The sequence below is a fragment of the Arvicanthis niloticus genome, chromosome 14 (genome assembly GCF_011762505.2).
Source record: "Arvicanthis niloticus isolate mArvNil1 chromosome 14, mArvNil1.pat.X, whole genome shotgun sequence".
Taxonomy (NCBI): Eukaryota; Metazoa; Chordata; class Mammalia; order Rodentia; family Muridae; genus Arvicanthis; species Arvicanthis niloticus.
In genome coordinates, this window is record NC_047671.1 from 72,780,490 (window position 1) to 72,805,647 (window position 25,158).

The 25,158-nt window shown below is 42.1% G+C and overlaps 1 protein-coding gene across 7 annotated transcripts in view; it reads left to right on the forward strand.

Annotated features, from left to right (window-relative positions):
* Window positions 1–25,158, forward strand: part of Osbpl1a (oxysterol binding protein like 1A) — a 181,147-nt gene that overhangs the window by 140,022 nt on the left and 15,967 nt on the right. For 5 of the 7 annotated variants that reach the window (XM_076912969.1, XM_034517766.2, XM_076912970.1 and 2 more), the window contains 2 exons: window positions 11,436–11,511; window positions 23,732–23,866. In XM_076912969.1, the coding sequence (XP_076769084.1) occupies window positions 11,436–11,511; window positions 23,732–23,866 (211 nt within the window). The remainder of the gene's footprint in view (window positions 1–11,435; window positions 11,512–23,731; window positions 23,867–25,158) is intronic. The other 2 variants (XM_076912973.1, XM_076912972.1) reach the window with 1 other exon arrangement.

Sequence of the window (25,158 nt, forward strand, 5' to 3'; positions counted from 1 at the left end):
CATTGCTCTGAGGTAGTGCACTGGAACTGCATCTAAAATCTTGCTGCTGATGGTGTGGCTAAGCTCAACACCATTCCTCCGGGAACAGAAGAGGAGGGTGGGTGGAGGAGCCATGCTCACATCTCCCAGGGATATACCCGGTGAGCAGAGGTAATCCGAGGTCTACACAAGAGCCAGTTTTATGTAATAATGTCAACGGAATGCTTAACACACATTCAAGTCAAGTGTGACATCTACAGGTGTGTTCTATGCAATCATGACAATTAGATAACATTATCTGGACAAAACTGGCATGGAATTTTGGCTCTAGTCATATGGTGAAGAACTCCAGTGTATTATTTATTTATCTGTTACTGATAAAGCACCATGTCCAAGACAACCTAAAAAAGGAAGCACTTAATTGAGCTTATGGTTCCAGAGGGTTAGAGTCCATAATGGCAGAGTGAAGGCATGGTAGCAATCTGAGAGCTCACATCTCCAGCTGCAAACAGGAGTCAGAGAGCACACTGGAAATGGCATGGACCTTTAAAAACCTTGAAGCTCACCCCGAGTGACTCACCTCCTTCAACATGGCCATAACTCTCAATCCATCTGTACCCCAGTTTCACCAACTGGGACCAAGCATTCAAATACATGAGTCTTTGGTTCTGTTCTTATTCACTCCACCACAACCAGTGAATTATTGAATGAAAGGAAGGAGAGAGACTTCAGCAAGTACTACTATCTCCTTATTATGGACCCCAACCATAGACTTTGTTTAAAGAATTTTTTACATTCTCTGGCCCTAGCCAGTAGTTATCAAGGAGAGTTGTACTCTTGTTTGTAAACACTTGTGGGCTATGCTCACCTGAGACCCTGAATGAGACCCACTGACCAGAGTACCTTCCTTGCACAAAGCTCTCTCAATGGCCACAGCAGCTTGGAACCCATGTTCTAATCTGCTTTTGTCTAAGTCATAAAAAGAACATCAAAGAGAGCTAGTTATCAAAACCTCTATTATGTTTATAGAGATTATTCAGCAAATAACTACTTTGCTACATCGTTATCCAAAACTGAAATTGCTAAGTTATCCACCCAATTCAATACCTCAGGCTAGAAAATGAGATGATTTTTCATGAAATAATGCTATCAGTATCTGCTTTATGTTGTTGTTTTTTTTACACATGTGGCCCTGAGAAAAATGCTTTACACTTCTAACCAAGTGTTGTACTTAAGCATGTATTTGACCACATTTTATTACTGTGTGTGTGTGTGTGTGTGTAAATGCATGCATGCATGGATGAATGTAACGTGTATATGGAGGTAAGAGGATAACATGAGTCTGCTCTCTTCTTCCCCCGTGGGTCCCTAAGGAATCAGTTTAGGTTGCCAGGCTTGTTAGCAAATGGCTTGTTGCCTGTTCTGCCATCTCATCAGCCCTTGACCACACATATTTAAAGTACACTTGACAATTCATGGCATTTGTGCCTGTGTTATTACAGCAAACATTTGATTGACAGTCCCTACCCTTACTTACATTGTCTTAGAGTGTCTGTTGCTGGGATAAACACATTACCAAAAGCAACTTGGGTAGAAAAGGGTTTACTTCATTTTACAATTCTCAGATCACAATCTAACACTGATGGAAGTTAGGGCATGCACTTACAGGCAAGAACTGAAGCAGAAGCCATGAAGGAACCCTAAACACTAGCTTGCTTTTCGTGAGTTGATCAGCCTCCTTCTGTATACCTCTAGGTTCACCTACCCGGGTATGGCATCACCCTGTGTGTTACTGGACCCTACCTTATCAATCAATCATTAACCACAAACATGCTTCACAGACTTGCCAACTAACCATTCTGTTGGGGGCAATTTCTCACCTGGTGTATCAAGTTGACAAAAAACCCAACTAGGACCTAGGTGTACAATATTCATTTTAAAATGTTCATTAACTGTTAAATGGAGTTTACAGAGCATGATAAATAATATAAACAACACTGCTCTGCATGTACTGCTTACTTACATTATCCTCGCAGTGGATTAGGAAGATCTGGGAGACACATTGTAACTTTATTTCCTAACTAGAAACACTTAACATAGAATATTTGGTGAGTTACTAGTTCAGATTTCATAGTCCTGAATGGAAGTCAGAATTTTAAATGCTGGGAGTTCAGGCTCTGTAGTAATGAATCCCATTGCTATTGCTTACTGCAGTTGTGACTACGCACAAGGCATTTCATACGAGTGCTCAGCGGAGAGGACTGATGTAAGGATTCAGTGGTAAGGTTCCTGTTGAATGACTGACAGACTGTCTACTCTGGCTGGAGCCATTAGTATTCAGATTCTCACTCCATCTGTAAAGCTTGAAGTTTGTTCAGGGATATTCTCATGTTAGAGCATTTCTGAAAGCTCTGCTTATTGCAAACAACCTGGAGTTCTTCTGTCTTCTCTTCGATAGGGTCAGTGGCATTTTAAAAAGACACAGAAACTAAATAATATATATGCTATTGAGTTTCCTGAAAGGGGCAGGGAGGCACAGGGGACCCAAGGATCCTGGAGGGCTCAAAGTCTGAACAGGGACAGCCTTCTACAAGGCCTGACTGCTTTCTGTGGAGATACAACCTTGAAACATTATGCAGTTTGGTAACTAAAATTAGGACATAATTTAAAAGCTCCATCAAGGGTGGGAGAAACCTTTATTAGGATATAAAATATAGAAGCTATTTTAAAAAACTATTTGTGGCCGGGCAGTGGTGGCGCACTCCTTTAATCCCAGCACTTGGGAGGCAGAGGCAGGCGGATTTCTGAGTTTGAGGCCAGCCTGGTCTACAGAGTGAGTTCCAGGACAGCCAAGGCTATACAGAGAAACCCTGTCTCAAAAAAACAAAAAAACAAAAAACAAACAAACAAACAAACAAAAAACCCAAAACAAAACAAAACAAACAAAAAATACAACTATTCGTGTACAAACTTTTGTAAACTAATTTAAACCTGCTAGTGTAACAAAAGATTAATATCTTTTTATTTAAAAATTCTTATAAGTAGATATACACACAAGCAAAAACAACAACAAAACTCCAGTGTTTAATCAGACCTTCTCCTCTGGCTCAGGGACCTATGCAGAAGACAAGGCAGAGAGATTGTCAGATAGACATGATGGATGGGGCCAAGGAAACTGTCTCAGACACAACAGGACCAATGCAGCATGAACTCACGAAGACTGTGGAAACTTGCACATTCAGTTCCTGCACATATTCAGGCCAGATGGGGGCACCATCACTGAGAAGGGGAAGTAGACGTGGGCTCCTACCCACAACCAAGAAGCTACCTGCAGTTGATACCTGCTTGAAAAGGAAACATCAATGTTTTTTAATAGAGTCTTGCTGGGTATATTAACCACTTTACAGGTTAGACCTGGTGCCCATGGTATCTTTGTGGACTTTTTGGTTCATGTTGCTTTGTTTGGGCATTTATTTCTCTGTCTCTCTGTCTCTCTGTCTCTCTGTCTCTGTCTCTGTCTCTCTCTCTCTCTCCCCCTTCTTCCCTTCCTCCAAACCTCCCTCCTTCCCTCCCTCTCCCTCTCTCTCTGTGTCAGAGAGAGTGGATGTGAGTGAGTTCTTGGAGTACTTCGTTTCTGTATTTTTTGTTTATTTTTTAGAGAGAGGGCATGGTGTTGTGTGGGGAGGATCTGGGAGGAGTTAGAGGAGGTAAAAAGCATGACAGGACATAGTGAATGAAAAATATTTTTTCATTAGGAAAAAAAGCATCAAAAAAAATAGAAGGGAAAACAAATGAACAACCTCCCTTCCCAAAGTGGGGGCTGGAGATATGGCTCTGCAATTACGAGCATGTATAGTTCTGGGTCCAGCCCATGTGATTGCACCACCCCAAGCAGGTCAGGTCTTCATGCCCCAGTTAACAGTAAAGACAACCACCTTATAGACATGCCCACAAGTCATCCTGATCTACACAATTTCCCAATTAAAATGCTCTTTCCAAGTGTTTCTAGCTTGTCAAATTAACACTTCAACCAGCCCAGTAAGACATTGAGATCTAGTTTCATTCTTTTGTATGTAAATTCCCAGCTTTTCTGGTACCATTTTCTAAAAGGAATATTTTGGTGTTTCTGTCAAATGTCAGATGACTGTGGTTTAGATCTGTCTAGATCTTCTTCTGCTCCATTGATGTTCGTGTCCATTTTCATGACAGTACCATGTTATTTTGTTACTGTGGCTTTTTAAAATATTTTTACTTTTGAAAACTGATGTGTACATAATATCCGCCCCCACTTCCCTGTTCTGATTTTTAGTGTGACCTTGGACTACCTTTCTTTTGCTCTGCTAAGACTCCATTACTTGAGCAACTTATAAAAGAAAGTGTTAATTAAGGCTTACAGCTTCAGAGAGTTAGAGTCCACAATGGCAAAACAGACATAGCAGCAGGAAGAGCTAAGAACTCACATCTTGATCTGCAAATAGTTTTTCTTACCTAGATCAACTAACCCACCTTTCTCCCACCCACTTGTTCCATTCCAATCCTCATATAAACCTGTACCTCTCCAGTTCCTGCGCCTTATGGTCCATCCTGCTCTGTTTTGTTGGCGTGGCTCCTCGGTGAGCCATTTGATTTATTGAGTCTGTCATGGTCACCATTTTACTTTGGCTTAAGCATTCCTTGTCTCGTTTTCATATTCTGTACTGATTTTCACATTTAGCTTGTCTTTGTATTCTAATTTCTTGAATTCTTAGTCTTGGGTTTCATCGGGATCTTTGTCATCCGGTGCCATTATTCTCAGATTGGTAGTTTGGGGAGAAGACAACAGGAATTAAGTCAGTGATTTTGTTTGTTTGTTTTTGTTACTTTTCTTTCTTTCTTCGTAATCACGAGTGTAGCATTCTGAGGGCCTAAATTGTTGTATGTTTGAGGTGCCATTTTCCTCTCCTAGGCTGGTGTTGAGGGTGGAAAGCTACTCCAGTTCTTTCCTGAGAATAGAACATCTACTATATCAATAGACAATACCCAGGATCAACCCGTAATTGTCTCTAGTGTTTCTTTCCTGGGATTTCCTGTGATGGGTGTTCCTTCATGTCTTCTCTGTTTAATATTCTGTACCACTTTCTGGCTTTGGCTTCATCTTTGTATGGATCAGACTCTATCCTTGGCTTGGCTTGATACCTAGGGTCAATGCTGCATGTGGTTTAACTATGGAAACAACTGATGCTTATTTGTGGGTGTGGTAGCTAAGGTGACCTTGTTCCTCTAGGTGGTACAAGTCTGGACAGGCAGGAATGGCTGCTGGATCCCACCCCTGACCTCAGGACAAATATATGGGGGCAGCCATGAAAGGCCAGGCCATCTGCTGGGTCTAGAATGAAGTGTCTGATTTCCCAAGACATGGACATAGGGAGATGTTGTGGTAAATCTCTGACCCAAACACATCCGGTCAAGGAAAACACAACTCAATATTTATGATTATAAACTACACGCCTTGGATTGGTCAGATTTACCATTGTACTACTCTATTCCCCAGCTATGAGATCCCTTAAAACCTGCGGTTTTCTAAGCCACGTTCTTCTCCTCCTCCTTGTCCTTCCATCAATGGCTTCAAAGGCTCCTCTCACTCTTCCGGCTCTCTGTTGCCTCCCTCTCCTCTTCCCATCCCCCCCATCTTCCTCTTCTTCTTCCTCCTCCTCTTCCGACTCCTCCCCTAAGCCTTTTTCTCCTCCACTTCCCCTTCTACTGTCCAATCACTGGCTCTTGCCTTTATTTTACAAATTCAATTGGACAGAAGGTTCACAAGATTCACTCCTCCTCTGCAGCCCCTCCCAGGAGTGGAAATACCATGAAAACAAAAGGCTGGGGCTATCCACAACAGGTAGACAGCTTCTTGGTAAATTTTTAAAGATTGTGTATGTTTCAGGTTTGATACAGAATTCTAGTTCCCAAAAATACAAGAATGAGTTTGCCAAATTTTGTGACTTAAATGATTTAGTCCCTCCATCTACCCATACTCAGGGTCCCTCAGGTTTTTATCATGTCTTTTGGCAGTACCAAGAGATAGCTGTTTGTTTCATATACTCGTTGTAATGCTAATATATGTATGTCGTTTGGGGATACTTTACTTTACAAATCATACTATAAAATAAAGTCACTTCCAAGTAGGTAGTGAGCCAAGTATTCGGCATATCTAACTGCCAAACACGATGAGGTAATTGTACAGGGGTGTGCTCTGGAATTGGGGGATTTACTACGGCTCTGAGTGAGCCAGTAGCAAGAGTCGTAATAACCAGGTCTGTCCCAGATGTGCATTCATACCCTCCACTGAGAAAGACTCTTACCAGGTGTTCTGAGATTTCAGTCTTTGTGTGGCTGTACTCATGACATAGGTGTGTTCACAATGGCCCCTGGAGATTAGGGAATGCATTTGAGCAGATGACACACCCCGTACCCCTTGTTCTAGTTGAAGCTTGGTTTTGTCTGTCATGGCTTATCAATATCATTATCATCTTTGCCAAGAGTCTCCTGAATAAGTGGTGCTGTGTACTTAGCGTGGTGATCCATGGGACACAAACAGGAGGACAGGGGGTGTCTGCAGATGGATGATATTTAGGTATTGTGAAGTTCTCTTAGGGTTTCAGCTGTGCCAGGATGGGTCACAGCTTGGAGGCAGGAAGTAGGAGCTGGCTTAGAAGCCCTGGCACAGTTTTCCTCACAAAGAGATTTTGGGGGTCAGCATTCTTTCATCAGATTTCATAAGCGCATTTGGTTCAGCTCATTTAGACTCTCTACCAGAGTGTGGCGTAGGGGATCATGGTGGGACAAGCAGAGACAGCACCATCACACAGTTAAAACAAACTAAGGCAGTTTCTCATTCAAAATCCAGATAGTGGTTTGTTGTCTAGACAGCCATGATACCCTCTGTGTAGTCCAAAACTGAGCCAGGCAGAACACTGCCCAGGGAGTCAGCCCCTGGTACAGTGGATTGTTTTTTCTTAGCCTGCAAGATAATGACCCTCAGATGGACTCCAGGGGAAGAGAATAGCCACTCTGTACTCCCTGCTGAACCATTCTGACTCCTGACTCCTGTCTTGAGCTAATACTGCCATCCAGTAACATACTCCTGATGGAAATCTTAATATCCAGAAGCATATGATATGAATAAGTTGAACGTAATCTACTATTTCCTTATTTAAATTTCCCCCCTCCCTCTGTGCACTGGCTCTGCAGATTTGGCATTTCCTTGTGCAGCCTGTGAGCTGGTGTCTTGTTCTCATCCACTTTGCACTCTTGAGCAATTTCTTTCTCTTTCTCCACACTCTTAAGATGTAATCACTGGGATCCAGTCCATCCAGGGCTGCTGCTGGTGTTTGTTCAGTGGCTTTTGCACTGTTGACGCATTGCTGGTGTGGCTGAGCTGTGGCACTTGTGCAGCTGACATCTTCACTAATGTAGGCTGTAAGGCAGCAGCAGGTCTCTCCACTGTGCACTCTTGATTCACTGCAGCTGAAGTTCACTTTGAGCTCATAGCTAAGGGGATGTTCTTAGTGTAAAGTGCACCGCATTTTAAAGACCATGTGAATTGTTTGCATGATGCATGTTAAAATGTTAATATTCTAGCTGCAGCACTGTCTTACGGTGTCAGCTTCTTCACTACAGTGGCTGATTCCTGTTGATATCTCTTAAGGTCAGGCCCACCCACATTCATGCACTGGTGGGGAGGGTCACTGCCACCATGCCATACCTAAAGAGCTATTAGCAGCTGATGGCTGCCAAAGGCAGCAGGGTCAGCTTTGTTCAGGGGTGTGTCCCCTTTCTGGTTGCCCTTCTTCCTGTAGGTGGTTGATACCCACGCACATTTGGGCAGGACTATTTTTGGATTTGGGATTATTTGGAGAGGGGCATAAAGTTGGAAGGGAGAACATGGTGGGGATATTCCCAGAGAAGTTGGAGGGTGGATATGATCAAAGTATATTATATACATGGAAGACATTCTCAACGAATGCATTTTAAAACTTCTGAAGTAAAACTTGAGAGGTTTATTTAGTTCTTAGTTCCATAGGACTCAGTCTTTGGTCCTTGGTATTCTTGGTTCTGGCCTCTGGTTGTAGTTGGAGACTGAGGACAGGACTCAGAACCCCATGTGGCCTTCAGAAGCATGCCCCATTGCCAACTTCCTCCAGCTGAGCTTTTCCTCCTAAATTTGCAGAAGTGCTGCTGGCTCTGAGCCAGGTGTTCAGCATAAGAGGTTCTAGGAACATTCTATAGTTCCCTGCACAATAAAGGCCAAATTAGTTTGTTTCTTTCCTTTTTAGTTGATTAACCTGGATCTTGCTGCATTTGGAATTATGTGTAATGTTCTCTTTGTGTTCATCTAGCAGGAATGACTGTACACCCTTGGCATCATCAGCTCTGGGCAGATAACTTTGTGTGGTCAGTCTTGTTCTCTGCAGGCTGTCCCCAGCACAGCCTTCCTTGGTGCAGATCAGCACTGGGCAGATAACTCTATGTGGTCAGTCTTGTTCTCTGTAGGCTGTCCCCAGCACAGCCTTCCTTGGTGCAGAGCAGCTTTCCATGCTTTGCCTGATGCAGCGTCTGCCAGAAACCCTTCCTCAGATGCACAGAATGTCTCTCTTCTTTAGGCCGATTACTCTAACATCTCCTTGTATCTGTAGTCTGATTCCTATTGTCTTCGATACACCAAAACCCAGATACTTTCTAGAAGAGAAAAATGAATACAATCCAGGGTCTGTCCAGCACACACTCTCCCCTGTGCTAGGCCCTGTATTAGGCATTTACTGTAGCAGTCCATAAACCTGGGGACTTCCATACTGACTGGGTCACAGGCATGGTTAGACAAGAAATTATGCAGGCGTCATACTATCTGTGCTATTGTGAAGGGTGAAAGAAACAGGTTCAGAGAAGATGGGACAGTAGGGGGTATTGCAGGGGTATTTACACCTGCCACCCCAAGTGGTATACTCCAGGGCCCCTGCTGTGCCTCCTGTCCCCTAACTGCCTTTTTCCTGTGTTCTTCCAGAATACACATTTCCTTCACTACCAGTTAGTCATGTTTTCTAGACATGTTTTCTGGGCTCTGGTACGTCTTCCCGCATAACAATCAATGTTAAGGAGACTGTTGAAAATGGCAGCAGATCTGGGTCCCAGTTTGTCTGGCTCTTGGGCTGTTTGGCTCTGTGCCTTCCTGCACAGTCTGCCATTGCACCTGTCTTCCTGGCAGCCTTGGCAGCCTTAGATCATGGTCAGTGACTCTGAGGTCATTGTTAAACCAAGACTTCTGCACAGCATTTATTCTTGTAGGCCAGTATTTTTCTCATAGTTTCTGACCAACACATAGTGCAGTGTGGGCTGAATATGGTTTGCACCTGGCTCTGCATGTCCCACAGAAGAAACCAGTAGTCTGTAGAATAAGTTCCCACTCAGAATCCCTTCCACCTCTGCTCTGTACTTTTGTTTGGCATACATGTTGTTGCTAGTAATTTGGCTTCCTCATAAACAAGCAATTGATATATTTTCGTAAAATACTGCAAAAGGAAAAGTAAAGGATATCCCAAGTGGGTCTCCTAGTGGCAAATCTATGGCAATTTCTAAATGATCAATAATTACCAAGCTTAAGATTGTTTATCTTCTCTTTTTAAAAAATACCTCTGAGATCCAGTGTAGTGGTACATACTTGGAATCACAACACTGCAGAGGCAGAAAGATTGAGAGTTCAAAACTAGTCAGGAGCACATAGAGTATGAAACCAGCCTTGGGTATGTAGCAAGCCTGTCACAAACCCATACTTCCAAAACAGTTATTGCCTTTCTTGTCGCTCTTCTTGTCTCCAGTCAGAACAGTAAGACTTGCCTATAGACTTAATGTAAACCCTTGTTGTGGGTAATCCCAGGCTCCTCCAGTCTGTATGACGTGTACTTCAGGATTAAAATTGACAAGATATTACTACACTTCAATCTGTTCCATACACAGGAGATGGAAGGCGTGCTTATGTACATGGATAACCCTGTATTATGAATTCTTGCAGCAACACTGTTAGGGACCTGTGCCCCTGGGACATATTGTACACATCACAGAGGTTGGTACTCAAGGTGAATGGAGAATATAGTTTAAATACTGGCTATGGCCACAGCTCTAGCATATCAGCTGGTTGAAGACTCTTCTAAATGAACAGTATATATTCCTGAAAGAAAAAGCTAGAAGAATTTCACCATGATAGCGTTTTAAGTAGTATTTGCTTTCAGACTGAAAATCCCATTATAGTTCAAATTGATGTAGGGGTTCTTTCAAAGATAACAGTTTTGTTGGTAGCTGTTTTCTTTTTAAATTTATTTTGTATGTATGTATGTTTTGCCTGTGTGTGTGTCAGTGCGCCACATGCATGCCTGGTGCCTGCCGAGACCAGATGTGGATATCTGATTCCTTAGAACTGGAGGTACAGGTACTTCTAAGCCAGCATGTGGGTGCTGGGAACCAAACCCAAGTCCTGTAGAAGAGTAGCCAGTGCTATTTCCTGCTGAATCTTCTCTTCAGCTCCTTGCTTTGTTTTTAGAGACAGACTTAGCTCTGTTCATCTAGTTCAGGTACTAGGACTGTTAGCACGTGTTGTAATGCTTTCAGTATTGCACGTGAGTGTCTCTCAGAAGGCAACTAGAAATCTGCCGGCTCTTAGCACCGTGCAGGAAAGCCGACCTGGCCGACTTGTCCTTCCCTACCACAGGCTGCTGTTCTGATCTCGGGGTGAGCTTGGAACCCTGCCTACCAGGCCAGGCTTCTAACTGCCTGAGATCCAGGCTGGAGACCCCCTGTTATTGAAAGCATGATCTGTCTTGCTTCTTTCTCTGCAGAGGCCTTGAAAATGCTCCCTCTGTCAAGTTTGCTTTTTAAAGACTCTTATAATGTATAGGAGGGTATCTCAATTTCTTTTCATGTTCAGTGCCCTGGGCAAGTTTTAATTGTATAATACAGGGCTTCAGCCTTGCTTCTGTTTTGATAACTTGTTAGTATTTTCTCACTTAATTTCTAAAACGCAGCAGGCTTTAGGGTGGCACTTTGTGTCCAGCAGTTGGCTAGAGTGTGGTGGTTTGGTAGATCAAAGTATGGCTACTGGGTTTTGAGTCAGATAGCAGAGGTATGCATATGCCAGCATGTGTGGGGCTTCTCTAGAGTGAGGCGATCTGGCCTTACTCTGAGGACTGGGAAAGATGGAGGGAACTACAATCATCACAGCACTGAAGACAAAGGGCCTGTTTATTTGCTCTGAAAATACCAGGGATCAGAGCAGTGGTGAGCGGGTATGGCCTCTGCTTTGCCCTGTCTGTAACAATGCACATTTTTGTAATGTGTCTGTACATGTGTGTGCCTATACTCAGGTCAATGACAACATGTTTTTCTTTCCAATGTCACTGGCATTAAAAATGAAGTATGTTTTTCCCCCTCAGAACAAGCCTGCCATCACCTATGTTCTCCAGAAACGACTTCAGCATCTGGAGCATCCTCAGAAAATGCATTGGGATGGTGAGTCAACTCTGCTTCCTCATGGGGTCCAGTAGCTACCTGTTTGACAGCATATCCTTGGGAAGGGGCTCTCTCTCTCTCAAAAAAAAAAAAAAAAAAACCATAGAAGTGTGGCCTATGAGTCAGAGTATCCGTGAGTGTAAAAACCTCAGCCGTACGTTAGGTTTTCCTGGAAGAGTCAGGATCACTCTTTATGCCATTTAAAGTGGCATAAAGTCCCATTAACTTTCATGGGATGTGTATGTAGGAAAATAAGGACATGCTTCTCTCTTGTGGCACACCTTTATTTGCCCATACATCTCCTTAGAGATTCTCTCCTAGAACAGACCCCACTCAGTAGACTCTTACTTTGCTAGGGCTTTGTGCAGGGCCAGCTTGTGTGCTGTCTCTGTGAGTGCAGGGTGTCAGATGTGTGTCCATCTTTGCTACATTGTCAGGGCAGGGTCTAATCTAAGAGAGGGAGCACTGTGGCAGCATTTCCTGTGGCACTGCCTCCTGGATGCTCTGCCACCCGATGCAAGGTTAGAAGCCTCTTCCTAGCATGACCCTCAGATGTTAGAATGGCCACCAAGAATGATGGTAACTGAGTGACATGTTTCTCAAGGTGCCAAAGCTTTAGCCTGCCACCTGGCATGCTTGCAGAACCCTCTCTGCGCATGCCCTTCTGTTGCCAGAGTCTTGTCAGCCACTCTGCCCACCCTACATTCTCCTAGTGCTCCTTTGCTCTGTCAGTAGATACTTCCTAAGTGCCACTTCCAAGGTGCTTATTCCAGAAAGAGTCAGTGCAAACCAGTGTCTTCTGAATCCTTCACAGAGGATAATTCAGCTAAGCTTTGTGAAGCTTTTTCATGGCTTCCATGTTGGCCCCGCCACTCCTTTAGGTGAGACGTGGGCAAGGTACCACTCCTTGTGGGCAGTACTGCCTCCTGCACCACATCAGGGACTAGCTCACACTTGAGAGATGTGTGCAAAGTTACGTAGTGTGTGCGAAGTGTCTAGGTATCTGCTAGGGCAGCACAGTGCTCAATACAGAGTAGTCCTTATATCGACAGAAAACCAGCTGAGAGTCAGAGTGGACTTCAGTCTCCTTCAGTCATATTAGGATTCAAGCCAAAGCAAACATATGGCAAATATATTCTTAAATTAGATGACGATTATACACCCACTAAGCTGTAGGCTAATAAAAATCACTTATTATCGATTTTAATAGTCTCTATAACAATTCAAAACAAAAATGTTTCTGTGGAATATTTTTCAGACCTTCAATAGCTGTATTTATCTTTGTCATGTGACATGTAGTTCTATGTATATATGTGCTTCTAAAATGAAAGCCAGTTTCACAAGAGAATGATTATCATTACCACAGTGAGTTTTTAATATTAAAACAATACTGATCTCAACTCATTAAACTGATTTCATAACTTGCTGATTAAACAAAACCCACGGTTTGGAAAACACTGTTCTGTTTCTATAGAATCAATGCCACGTCTGCCTTGAGACCATGTGGGAAAGGAGTTTGCATGAACATAGTATGTGTGGCTGGTCTTTCTTTTTTTTTTAATTTGCATTTTTTTTTATTATTTTGTAAGGGAAGCTCATGAGTAATCACATGTCTTTCTTAAGGTGCAGAAGGAACCAGTCGACATAACTTAAGCCGAACTGTCTTGGAAATTGAAAGCCACTCATTTTAGGAGCTTTAGATCATCAACCTCATGTGTTTTCTTTTTCTTCAAAGATCAGAATAAAAGCAAGCTCATTAAAACTAAATTGCAATGGCTAAGACTACTCAAAATATGCAAGACTGTCATTCACAGAGTGAGACACATATGTGGCTGGTCTTTCTGAACACTGTAGAAAACAGAGCTTGTTGTATGTCTCTTGTCTGAGCCTGTTTCCTATCTCAGCAGGTGTTCAGTCCACGGTGGCATCAGGTGTGATAGATGTTGCAGAAGTCACCAACAGTTTGCCTGTTTGTCTTTATCAAGTTCCTTTTTAGGAGATGACATCATGTTAGATCAAACCTGTTATTGTTCTCTCCAGAATGTAGCTATGCTTTTATTTTTAGGTACAGAGCTACAGGTGCAAATAAACACATGGATGACTCATAAATAAAGGAGAGTAAATACAAACAGTTGTGTGGGTTGTAATACTCCAGAAGTGTTCTGAAACCTGTCTGTAGATCTGGCTGATTTAGGCTGATAAAGCAGGGACAGAAGGAAGGAAGACTTGGGAGGTGACCCTCTGGTGGTCTAGCTTCATTAACTTGGGCTTAAGGGGGCATCACCAGCATCTGGAATTTTCTCAGGTGCTGACTGTGTAAGGCCTCTCCTAGGCCGCAGGAAGAGTCAGAAGGTGGAGGTGCTGGGCAACAGCAGAGGAGGAAACAAAGATGCCTGGCAGAGCAGTGCAAATGGCACTACCATAGCTATGATTTTATTTGTCTGTATAAAGCACTCTAATGTATACCTGTTTTACCCTGCCCCCAAGAAAACCAGTCAAGACTTAGAAAATAGTAGCATTCATACAATTTGATACCTTTAAAGAATTTTTAAGAAAAACCCTTTACATCATGCCCATGATTCTGTTATAATGTTACAATGGTAAAATATTACATATAACAACCTGTTAAAAATCAGTTGGTGTTTGAAAAGCCATGTAGGTGCCTTCAGCTGCCATATTTCTTCCCTGAGCATTATGTGGTCACTTAATTTGGTAATAAGGTGTTGGTTGGTTGGTTGGTTGATTGGTTTCTGTCTCAAGATGGGACCTTGCTATGCAGCCTATGCTAATTTTGAACTCTGAATCCTCCTGCCTCTGCCTCCCAAGTGCTGGGATTACAAATGTTCACCAGTGGCGCTATCAACAAGTTTTTGTCTTACTGCCCTGAGTATTAGAAAACCCTGATTCTCTGAAAAAAAGCTTGGAAGTGCTGGAAGAAGTGAGTTAGGCTTTAAGCAGAAGCAAGAGGGTAGCAGGCTTGATTACTGCTGGTATAACAGCTTTAATTCCATTAATTGCTAGCACCACTGCTTCTGCAATAGCACTGACACAAGGAGTTAAGACAACTATTTTTGTTAATCATCTAGCAAAAAAAAATGTTACTAATGTATTGAGTATACAAAAGGATTTATATAGGTATCTAGAACAACAGAGGATGCTCTATAACCTATTTAAATTATCTGAAGGAGGTTCAGGGTTCAAGATTTCAGAGCCATCCCAAGTGTTATAGCAAATATATTTGGAGTAGTGTTAGTTCTAAAATTTACAATGATTGTCATTATACTTAGAAAAAAAGTTTAAAGACACCTATAGGATATTTGGCATAATCCTAATACCTCTCTGGATGTGTTAACTTTGCATAGTGAGATTATGAATATAAAGGATGCTGCTCTGTTGAGTTTTGATGCTGTAGAGAATGCCAATAAAATTATCCATGGCCTGAGGTCAGTATTTCCATTTTGGTCAAACCTCGGGAATGGCGTATATAGCTTGATCAGGCTAGCCCTTCTTGTCCTGGAAATACTTTTATTCCTGCCCATTGTGTTAGAGCTTGCCTCTAACTACACCAACAGGCTGTCAGCCAAAGTACATGACTTGAAACTGATAATGGACACTCAGACAGAGTTATTAATTTAGCAGACTGACAAGCCAACAATGGGTAAGATTCTGCACAAAGCCTTACCAACCTAAGACAGAAGTGCATTGCTCTTGATAATGCATATTCCACTACGGGTAAGGAAGGCATTCTTGTCAGAATGACATAAAACAGGATCAGTCTTGTTAATGAAATTAAAAAGGGGGAGAGGTGGAGAGCCTTTGGGGTCGCTTGGCAAGAATCTGACATTGGCCAAAGGACAAGGAAATGGGTTGCTTGGCAGGACTATGACATTGGCCAAGGACAAGGAAGTAGGCTTCAGGCAGGAATCTGACATTAGGCTAGAACAAAGAAGTAATTTCTGGTAGGAATCTAAATCTTAGGCTACCAACAAAGAAATATTCTCAGGCAGGAATCTAAATATTTGGTTAGAACAAAGAAGCAATTTCAGACAGGAATCTAAATTTTATACTAGAACAAGGAAGTAGGCTTGAGACATAAAAATGACTTTGAGCTAGGATAGGGAGGCAGGCTCAGATACTTTGGTCATCCTGATAAGCCTTTAGAAACAGTGATCATGGGAGTGTTCAAGTAACTGGGTTTAATGCCTTGCTTTTTCTTTGATTATTTGTGTTTATTGTCTTGCTTGTTCCTTGACTATTTGCATCTACTGTATTGCTAGACCCTCAATCTAGAACTGACCTTAATACATGCATGTAATCAAAGTGGTATAAAAGCATAAAGGAAGAGGGGGCATAGAATAGGGAGTTCTAGGGAGGGGAAATAGGGAAAGGGGATGACATTTGTGCTGTAAATAAATAAAATAGCCAATGAAAAAAGGGGGGGGGGGGAACCAAATGTTCACCAGTATGCCTGGCTTAGAAGTTTTAAAAGTAGCAGAGAAGATGTAAGCCCGAGTCCTGCCCCTATGCACTAGGTCAGACTGAAAGTGTGTGTGAGCTCCCCTGGTACCAGACTCACAGCTCAACACTGATCTCAGTTCATTCTCAGTTAATGGCCTGCTGATACAGTGATGGCTAGTGTAATTATAAATATGGATTTTAAAACTCACAGGAGGCAGAGGTAGACAGACCTCTGTGAATTGGAGTGGTCTACCTAGTGAGTTCCAGGTCAGCTATGGTTATGAGACCCTGTCTCAAAAATTAAAATATAAAACAAGACTCACAGGAGATACTTATCTGCTAAGGATGGTAGGGGTCTAATTCTGTGACCAGTAAGGAAAGTCTGTTTTCTCAGTTCAGGTATTTATTACCATGTACATGGTGATCTAATACCTCCACAGCAGGGCTCAGTAGCTCTTTCCTCTCCCTGACCCCAGTACACCATATTTTGCTTTGTTTGTAAAACCTATAGTATCTCACATTTCTTACACCTATGCAGTCCTTCTTTTCCTTTTCCATTTTGTTTTGGACAGGCTTTTGTTACCAATATTAGATTACATTCCATGAAATAAACACGTTATATAACTTGAATTCAATATCAATCTCTTTGTGATGAAAGCTTTCATTAAGCAGTACCCGGCTTCTCAGCTCTCGCAGAAGCATTTGCTCTATTGTCTTTGTCCAAATGTCTCCTTAAGCCTGTGTCTCCCTCCCTGTCCTGGTTTCCCAGTCTTTGTTACCAGACCCAGCTGCAGGTTCAGCCTCTGGAAGCCTGTTTACAGCACTTGGGGGGCCAGGGCAAAGAGCCTTTGTTCTTGATGTCACCTCTGTGTTCCCTGCTTGCAGGCTGCAGCACTTTGACCTTAGTGCTTAATTACTGTAAGAGATGAAGGTCTGCTTTATGGTGAATGCCAACTTTTACAAATGAAAATTCTGTAACACTCCGCAGGGCCCTGGGGAGGCCACTCCCATAGAGAGATGCATGCTGACATCATTTGTTGGTTAAGGGCACAAGCAGGGTGCTTTCTGATAGTTCAAAAGCATAAAGTTTCATTTCCCCTTATACTTGGATTTCTATTCTTTATTTCCTACAGAAATTAATTGTATTGAACCAATTTTTATCTCTGAAAGTATTGACTATTTTGTATTTCACTATCACAAAATGTGTCTAAAAGGAGTGTTAACTTTGTGTCACTATTATAAATAGTATATCAGTAATAACATGGATGGAACATTCCTAAAATGTCAGCATAAAATGCAGAATGCTGTTTGTGTGTGAGTGAGGTGGTCCTGGGGCAGCTGGACTCACACATCTGAGCGACCATCTCCAACTGCAAAATGATAGTGGAATTTAGGACAGTTATGTTACTTTAATAGACACTAAGATTGAGAAACCCTTTGCACATTAATAAACAGATGGCAGTAGGAGTTTGTGGGATTGTTAATATCTAGGATTGTCATTCAGTTCTTTCTCCCTTCTCAGCTATATGTCAAAAATTAGAGTGCATTATCAAAAATAATTTGTTATGATCTATAAGCTGACAAATCAATTAGGACTTCTTCCACTGTTTGTAAAAATGGAACTTTGGAAAACTTAGTGAGGGCTTTGTTCCCTTTGTTCTCAAGCTATAGGCCATGTGGTCTGGGAGAGGTTACAGGAGGCTCCAGGGCTCTCCCATCCGCGCCCACACGTGCGCCCACACATGTGCCCACACACACTTTGACCCATTGTTACCCAGCCCTTTAGAAGGGATTCAGAAACTTCCCCCTGAGGCATACTTTTGTCATCTTAGTATTTTTTGATGAAAGTCTTTTGTTACCTTGGGCTCTGAGATATGTTAGTGACTTATCTACCACTGTGACATAAACACGAGGTACAAAAGATTGGTCTGCGCTTCCTGTTCCAGAGGTTTTAGTCAGAGGTTGGCTGTACCCTTGACAGGAGGCTGAGTGGCTTTGTGCTTAGAGGGTGTGGCAGAAGACAATGCTCACTCAGGGCAGTCAGAAAACACATGAGAGGGGTCAGGGACAGGACAGGCTTTGAGGACCTACTTCCTTCCTCGGCATCATATGCTACCAGTCCTAAGTGCTGCCACCAGGCTCGGAATGCACCAGTGAATCAGAGTTTTTATGTCCCTCTGGCGGATGGTAGTCACCGGCCAGTGACCAAGCCTTCAACACAGAGCCATAACCACTTCCCTCAAACTGCACATTTACTTGACTAGGTAGGGAATAGGGAAGAGGGAAGCTTTCCCACACCTGCCGTGCTGGAAACACTGACTGGAAACACATCACCACCACCTTCAGAGTATTGTGATCTAAAGTCAGAATCTCTCCAAGGAGAGCTGCCAGAAGTCACCCTGGTGGGACACAGTTCCTTAGCTGAAGTAGGGGAGGACATGGAGCAAGGTAGATGAGTGGTCCCTTGCATGAAAGAGGCTGTACCTGATATAGCAAGAGGACTCCCTGACAGCAAGTTCTGAGGGCGTTCACACTTAGGAACAAAACAATGTTTACAATAATTCAGGGTGGGGTGGTGTGTCTTGTATATTTACTTTTTAAACAAGCCTGGCAGGGCCACGTGGGGAACTTAACCCAGGTGCTGGCCCAGGCCTGCCAGAGCTGACAGGCTGAGTGTGCACAGGTGGAATAGGGAAACGAACACCACATGAAGACTGAGGCTTGGCACAGCCTGGGCTGCCTTCCACATTTCCCAACACTGTAGATTTAAAGATGGGAGACTCATTGTTTAGAAAATAGTCTTCACCTCAGCTGAGCTCAAACCAGCCTTGCTTATGGTGCTGGGAAGGATGGCCTTCCTCCTCTGTCTCTTTGCAGTTCGTCAGCTGATGAGCAATTCCAAGTAGGAGTGTGTTCAACTGCACCACTGGTTGTTACTAGTGTGCATGGATCAATTTAAGCTTTGTTTTAGCTAGGTCACAAGGTAGAGTTGCCTGGAATAAATATTTAATTTTTCCATCTGGCTGTAGCTCAGTGATAAAAAGCGTTCCAGCTAATGTCTCTTCCTGAAGGCTGGCCCTTGGAATACATGTTTTCCTGTTACTGGACATATACATATGCTAATTTGTTTATATAATAGCTAATGGATGCCACAACCAGCTTTGCTGGATTAGAAGAAGCAACAGTATATTTGAATTACCAAGGACTAGGAGGAACGGAAGGGAAATGTATATTGTGTGGCTGTTTTTATCACTTACTTAAGGCATTGTAAGTTTTAGAAACCAAAATAAGTGTAATATTATTTTTAATTAGCTCCAAACATTGGAGGAAATAAACACTATCATTGGCATGCTTTAAAATAGCTTGCTGTGTGCTCTTGAGAGGTCAGGGCTGTTCCATGGCCATCTGACTATGTGCACACATTTCCCTATGTCTCTTCTACCGTGTGTGTGTGTGTGTGTGTGTGTGTGTGTGTGTGTGTGTGTCTGTCTGTCTGTCTGTCTGTCTGTCTGGGGGGGGTGCATCTGAAAACATATAGTGTAGAGACCAGAGATGTCATAAAATAGAAATTTTTCTCTTAACACTCCATTCTTAATCCTCAGGGAAGGCTCTTATGCCCTGAAGTTAGAGCTCGGGTTTTCTTGGCTAGACTGGAAGCCGGTGAGCTCCAAAGGCTTCCTTGGAGTTGGTGCTATGGCCATTTTCTAAGACACCGGCTTGAAATGTGTGCTGGGATCCCAACTCCAGTCTTTAGGATTGCAGTGCAAGCTTTACTCTGTCAAGCTGTCTCCAGTCCATTCTAACCATTTCCTTCTAATGTTTTCGCAAAGATTTTGGTTTTGTTTATTAGTATGTGCATGTGCACAAATGTACGTTTGTGGGACGTTGTTACAAGGGGCTGGGTGTGAACTGCAGTCCTCGTGATTAAGCAGTAAATGCTTGGCCACTTAGTCATCTCCCCAGTACCACCCTGACCATCTTTAAAGTGGCATTAACTACAGACACAAGGCTGTGCTCTCCTTGAAAACCACCAACGACTAGCAACACTTGCTCTTCTCTGGGTCCTGGCTGTGCCACTCTGTTCAGAGGCCACACTTCTGTTGTGTGCAGTTGTGTGCACTTGCTGTGTCACTTTGTCCTGCTCCCTTTCTCCACGTTGACACTGACATAAATATCCCCTAGAGTGTGAGATCATCAGCCTCCATCCCCTTTCCTCTGGACTTGTTAGGTATATATTTGTTAATATATTTATTTTTAAAATTAAAATATAATTTTTACCATTTTCCCTCTCCCTTTTCTCCCATATCTCTCCCATGCAATCCATCCTTGTTCTCTTTTAAGTTTATCATCTGTTTATGTTATGTATTCATTTTAGGAAAGATCACACTAAGTGAGCAGGAAATGCCAGCTCTTACAGGTTAGCAAAAATATGTACAATATCTTTCCTTTCTCCAAAGGTCATGTCAGAAGGCTATACCAAAAAATATGCTAACATCCCATAAAAATGGATACATTTAAATAAATTTAGCCTGCTATAACAGAGAAAGCTTGGGGGGTGGGGAGGAGCCAAGCTTGGGCATGGAGAGGTGGCTTAGGAAGAGCACTGGCTACGCTTGCAGAGGACCTGGGTTTAGACCCTCATGGTTGCTCAAAAACATCCTTACCTCTAGTTCCAGAAAATCTGATGCCCTCTTTTGGCTCTGTGGGCCCTAGGAAAGCATCTGGTAAGCATACATACATGTAGGCAAATCAACACATGCACATATATTTTAAAAAGCATGCTTATTTTATATCATTGGTACTTATATTCTTTAAGTTTGTTTCATAATTTTGTATATAATTATATATTATATTTTATTAATATTTATTTTCATTTAATTATATTCAAATATGGAATAATCATTATCTAATTGTATATGTCTATATTGCACATTTGTATTTCATTGTATAATTTTATGTAAGATGTATTTTCAATGTAAGAATTCAAATAAATTTATATGACTTCCATATGGACAAAAGAAAATACAGAAGACTTCTAAATCACTAGCTGAAGACAGCCATTGATGTCTTCTTGGTGTTCCAGCCTTGTAGTATGTCTGGGCAAATATATGTAACAAAATTAAATTAGATTTCTTTTTCTGTTGTTTTGTGACTTGCTTTTTTTTTCAGGCTTAAACACTTTTTTTTTAGAATGAGAAAAACAACAACTTTTGAAGAATAAATAATTGATAACTACTCAAAGTATTGTAAATCTAAAATACTAACAAATGTTATTAATCAACTGTCTGGTATTTTCTATAATGCTTGTTCTTCTATTGGGGACAGCATACTCTTGTCATAGGTGATAATAACTGTGTGTTTTTCATCAAAAAATACATTTACTCACATAAAGTTATATAATAAAATACAAATTTGCAAATATAACATCTCAATTTCCAGAGAAAGAATTTGGATGTTCTGTTGTTTTATGAGATGGCAAGCATATGCCCAACCACACCTGGCTTTTTTACATGGTGCTGGGATTTGAACTCAAGACCTCATATGAGGGAGCCCGTCCAGGTGTCAGACAGGGAAGTAAACCACACAAAAAGATAAGAATAAGAACCCAGTACAGACTGACTTCGTCAACCTGGACCAGACTTCAGGGAGTCTAATGCCAGGTGATTAGTTATCAGATTATTTAAAACAGCACAATTTGGGGAAAGGTTTCCAGGCAACAATCAGTCCAGTCAGTCCAATCTTAGGCACACAATACAGCTTACGGTGTGACTGTATAGAAACTCCTATATAAAGTACATGTGACCGTGGGGGTGGATTCTACAGCTAAAGGTCTAGAGTCTAGTGTGGCCTCTGACCAATAGCATAAAGGTCAGCAAACCATCAAGTACATATGACACCCCCACTAAGGATGGGAAGGGAAGAGTCTAGAATAATCATTCTGGGGAGTTAGGTGTGGTCTCTCTCCATAGTTAACAAGAAGATCACCAGGTTGTTAGCAACCATGCTCAGCTTTCAGTATGGCATTTCAGGATGGATGATTGCTTTTCTTCCCCCCGCTGAGGGACATCCCTGCGGGATTAATATTCCTAGCTTTTCTGTGAGTGGAAAGCCCTCTGCCCTTGTGTGCTCTTATTCTGCACTTGTGTTTTATACCACGAAGACCATATATTATACTCTTTAAAAGTAAAGTATATTTCTGAGTTAAAGAGGAGCCTGGCACATCTTAATTAGACCAAGGCATGGTAGTTCCACTGTCTGTGACTTATGCCCAGCAGTGACTCCGGGTTTAACAAGATCTTGGCTAGGCATGGCTGAACCTTCTTTTCTTTCTTTTTATACATTTCTTTTCTTCATCTCCTTAGTGAGACAGTAAAAATAGACTCTTTAGTGTGTTGAATTGTTACTGGTCTCTTCTCCATTTTCTGGCTGTTTTTAAATGCAGTTGATGGCAGTTATATGAAGTTATATAAAGGCAGTTACATGAAGACCGTGTGTAGTTTTAATTGAGCAAGCCAGTAAGAAGCAGATGTAAGGACAAGTCAGAGTTGAGTCTGGTGGCATTTGTCCTGGATTGCACCTAGGACTGTCCACCTGGCCAGGTGGTGTTAGCCAGATTTCCCAGGGAAGCACTGGACACTGGTAGGAATAGTTTGGAAGGATCATTGAGCATTCTAGAGTAACAGGATAAGTTTGTCACTTAATGACTTTTTGAAAGTACCCTGTGATGATGATACTTGGGCAGTACATAGTAAACGGGAGAAAGGTAGCATTTCCATGTTAGAGAGCCTTGTCCATTGTGTGACTGGGTGGAGGGAATGTAAAAACATTTTATAAGACAGAGATAGCCTTCTAAAGTCACCCCGCATTTATGTGTGGGTGCTCAGAAAAGCCCAGTGTGAGCCAAACATGGCCTCAAATTTAGAAATTACCCATAAATGTGGTGTATATGGTTGACTCTTAGTCCATTGTACCAATATGAATGAGAGCCAACAGCCAGCTGTTTGGGTTAGGGTACCTGCTGCAAGTATGATGGCCTGTTGATCCCGGGACCCACATGCTGAGAACTGACTCCCACCTCGTCCTGTGCACTGTGGTACACACACATCTGCACACATGCCCCCACATGGTAGATAAATAAATAATAAACTAATAAGGTTTTCTAAAAGATGAACTTATGTGAACTTCTTTGAGCTAAGGATGATTCACGACTCAGGCGGCCCCAGCTGGTCAGTACATAAAAAGAGTTGGAGGGAAAATTACAGAAGGTTGTCCTTGTTGGAGAGAGGCAAAACAGACTTGATTGATTAAAGCAGAGAGTTGCTTACTAGTGGTTTCCTTGCAGTTTCTGATTGGGCTTTGTTTACTTACATAATAGCCTAAGGTGCCAGAGCCACCTCTGCCCCTGTGAGCTTGCTGTGTCAGCATGAGCATGAGGATGGCTTCTGTGTCCCCACTGCCTTCGTCTGCATCCTAATGCTGATCTGAGATGGAGTGCTACTGCCATCAGCCCATGCTCGTCATTGGGTGGTGTGCTCTGTGAGGCCATGAAGAATGTCTGGGTATCTCTGTTTCCTCCTACTGCTAGATACTCCATAATGGAAGATGTTGTAAAGATTTATGAAACTGAGCTGGTTTTAATTAATTAATTTAATTAATTCTTTTCGGTTGCTTCTTTTTCAGGAACACGTTATCTAAAGCAGCAGTAGCAGATACGTTTGCCATGTATAACACTGATATAAAAGTTTCGGTTTCTTCCTAACAGGAACTGTCCAAGATCACAATGCCAGTCATATTTAATGAGCCTCTGAGCTTCCTGCAGCGGCTAACTGAATACATGGAGCACACTTACCTCATCCACAAAGCCAGTTCATTTTCCGATCCCGTGGAAAGAATGCAGGTATGTGGCAAGTGACCCTTGGGAGAGGTGTAAGTCTGAGACTTGTCCCTCTTCTCCTCTCCCACCCTACCCATAATGTTCACATATATGCAGACAGTGACGTAGATTCTTACACACATGTCTGCTGGTGTGAAGCCCAGCTGAGTATAGGATCTTGACATTGCTTATAGCAAACATTATTGAAGATCTTCTCAAAAATTTGGAATACATAGTCACCAAACCTTGTTTATGCTGGATCAGTGTTCCAGTATGCATATTCATAAGTGCTTAAGTAACAAGAAGTTGAACTTCTTAATTTTCAAAATAAAAGTTGTTTGGATAGCGTACATGGATGGTGAAGCACACACTCAGCAGATACACTTCTTCCAGTCTTTCTGTTCTTTAATTCACATAACTGTTTTTTAACTTCATTGGTATCTTAGTCATAGTTTCTATTGCTGTGACAAAATACCAGATCCATAAAAATCTTACTTCACCTTACAGTTCCACACCACAGTCCATCACTAAGGGAAGTCATGGCGAGAGTCTAGAAGCAGGAACTGATACAGAGGCCATGGAGGATGCTGCTTCCCAGCTTGCTTGTCATGACTTGCTCAGCCTGCCTTCTTTTAGAACCTAAACCACAGCCCAGGGATTGTCTCATGCACAGTGGGCTGGGCTTTCCCCATCAATCATCAATCAGACGCACCACAGGCTTTTTTATGAGCCAGTCTGGTAGGGACAGTTTCTCACTTGAGGTTCCCAAATGACTCTGGCTTGTGTCAAGTTGGCATAAAACTTAGTCAACAAAATTGGTTTTTGCACCTATTAGGTTGTTTAGTTTTCTATCGTTTTTCCCAATTCTAAATGTATAGTTAGTGCACTTTTATTGAATATGTAGACTTTTTCTTTGCCATCAGTCTATGAATGCAATAATTTTTACATTGTGTTAGAGACTCTAGTAACTAGAAAATATGTAATATACACAAAAGGATATATGTAAGTTAAAAGCAAGTGCTATGCCATTTTATAAGGTTTGAGCTCCACAGAGTTTGAAATTTGAGGTGTGTATTAGAACCAGCTCCACTGAGAGACAACTGTGATTTAAAGTTATAAAAGTGTCAACACATTGGAAGTAATTGGCTTAAAGGGTTTTTGTAAGTCCTTGGCAGAATTATAGCATGTACACAATCTCATCAAAGCCATGTCTGAAGGTAGCACTGTAGGAGGAGATCCAGGAACTTTGATTATGAGTGTACAAGCTTCTAGAAAGCCACATTAAAAATTCTTACTAATTGAGCCTTTCAATAAAT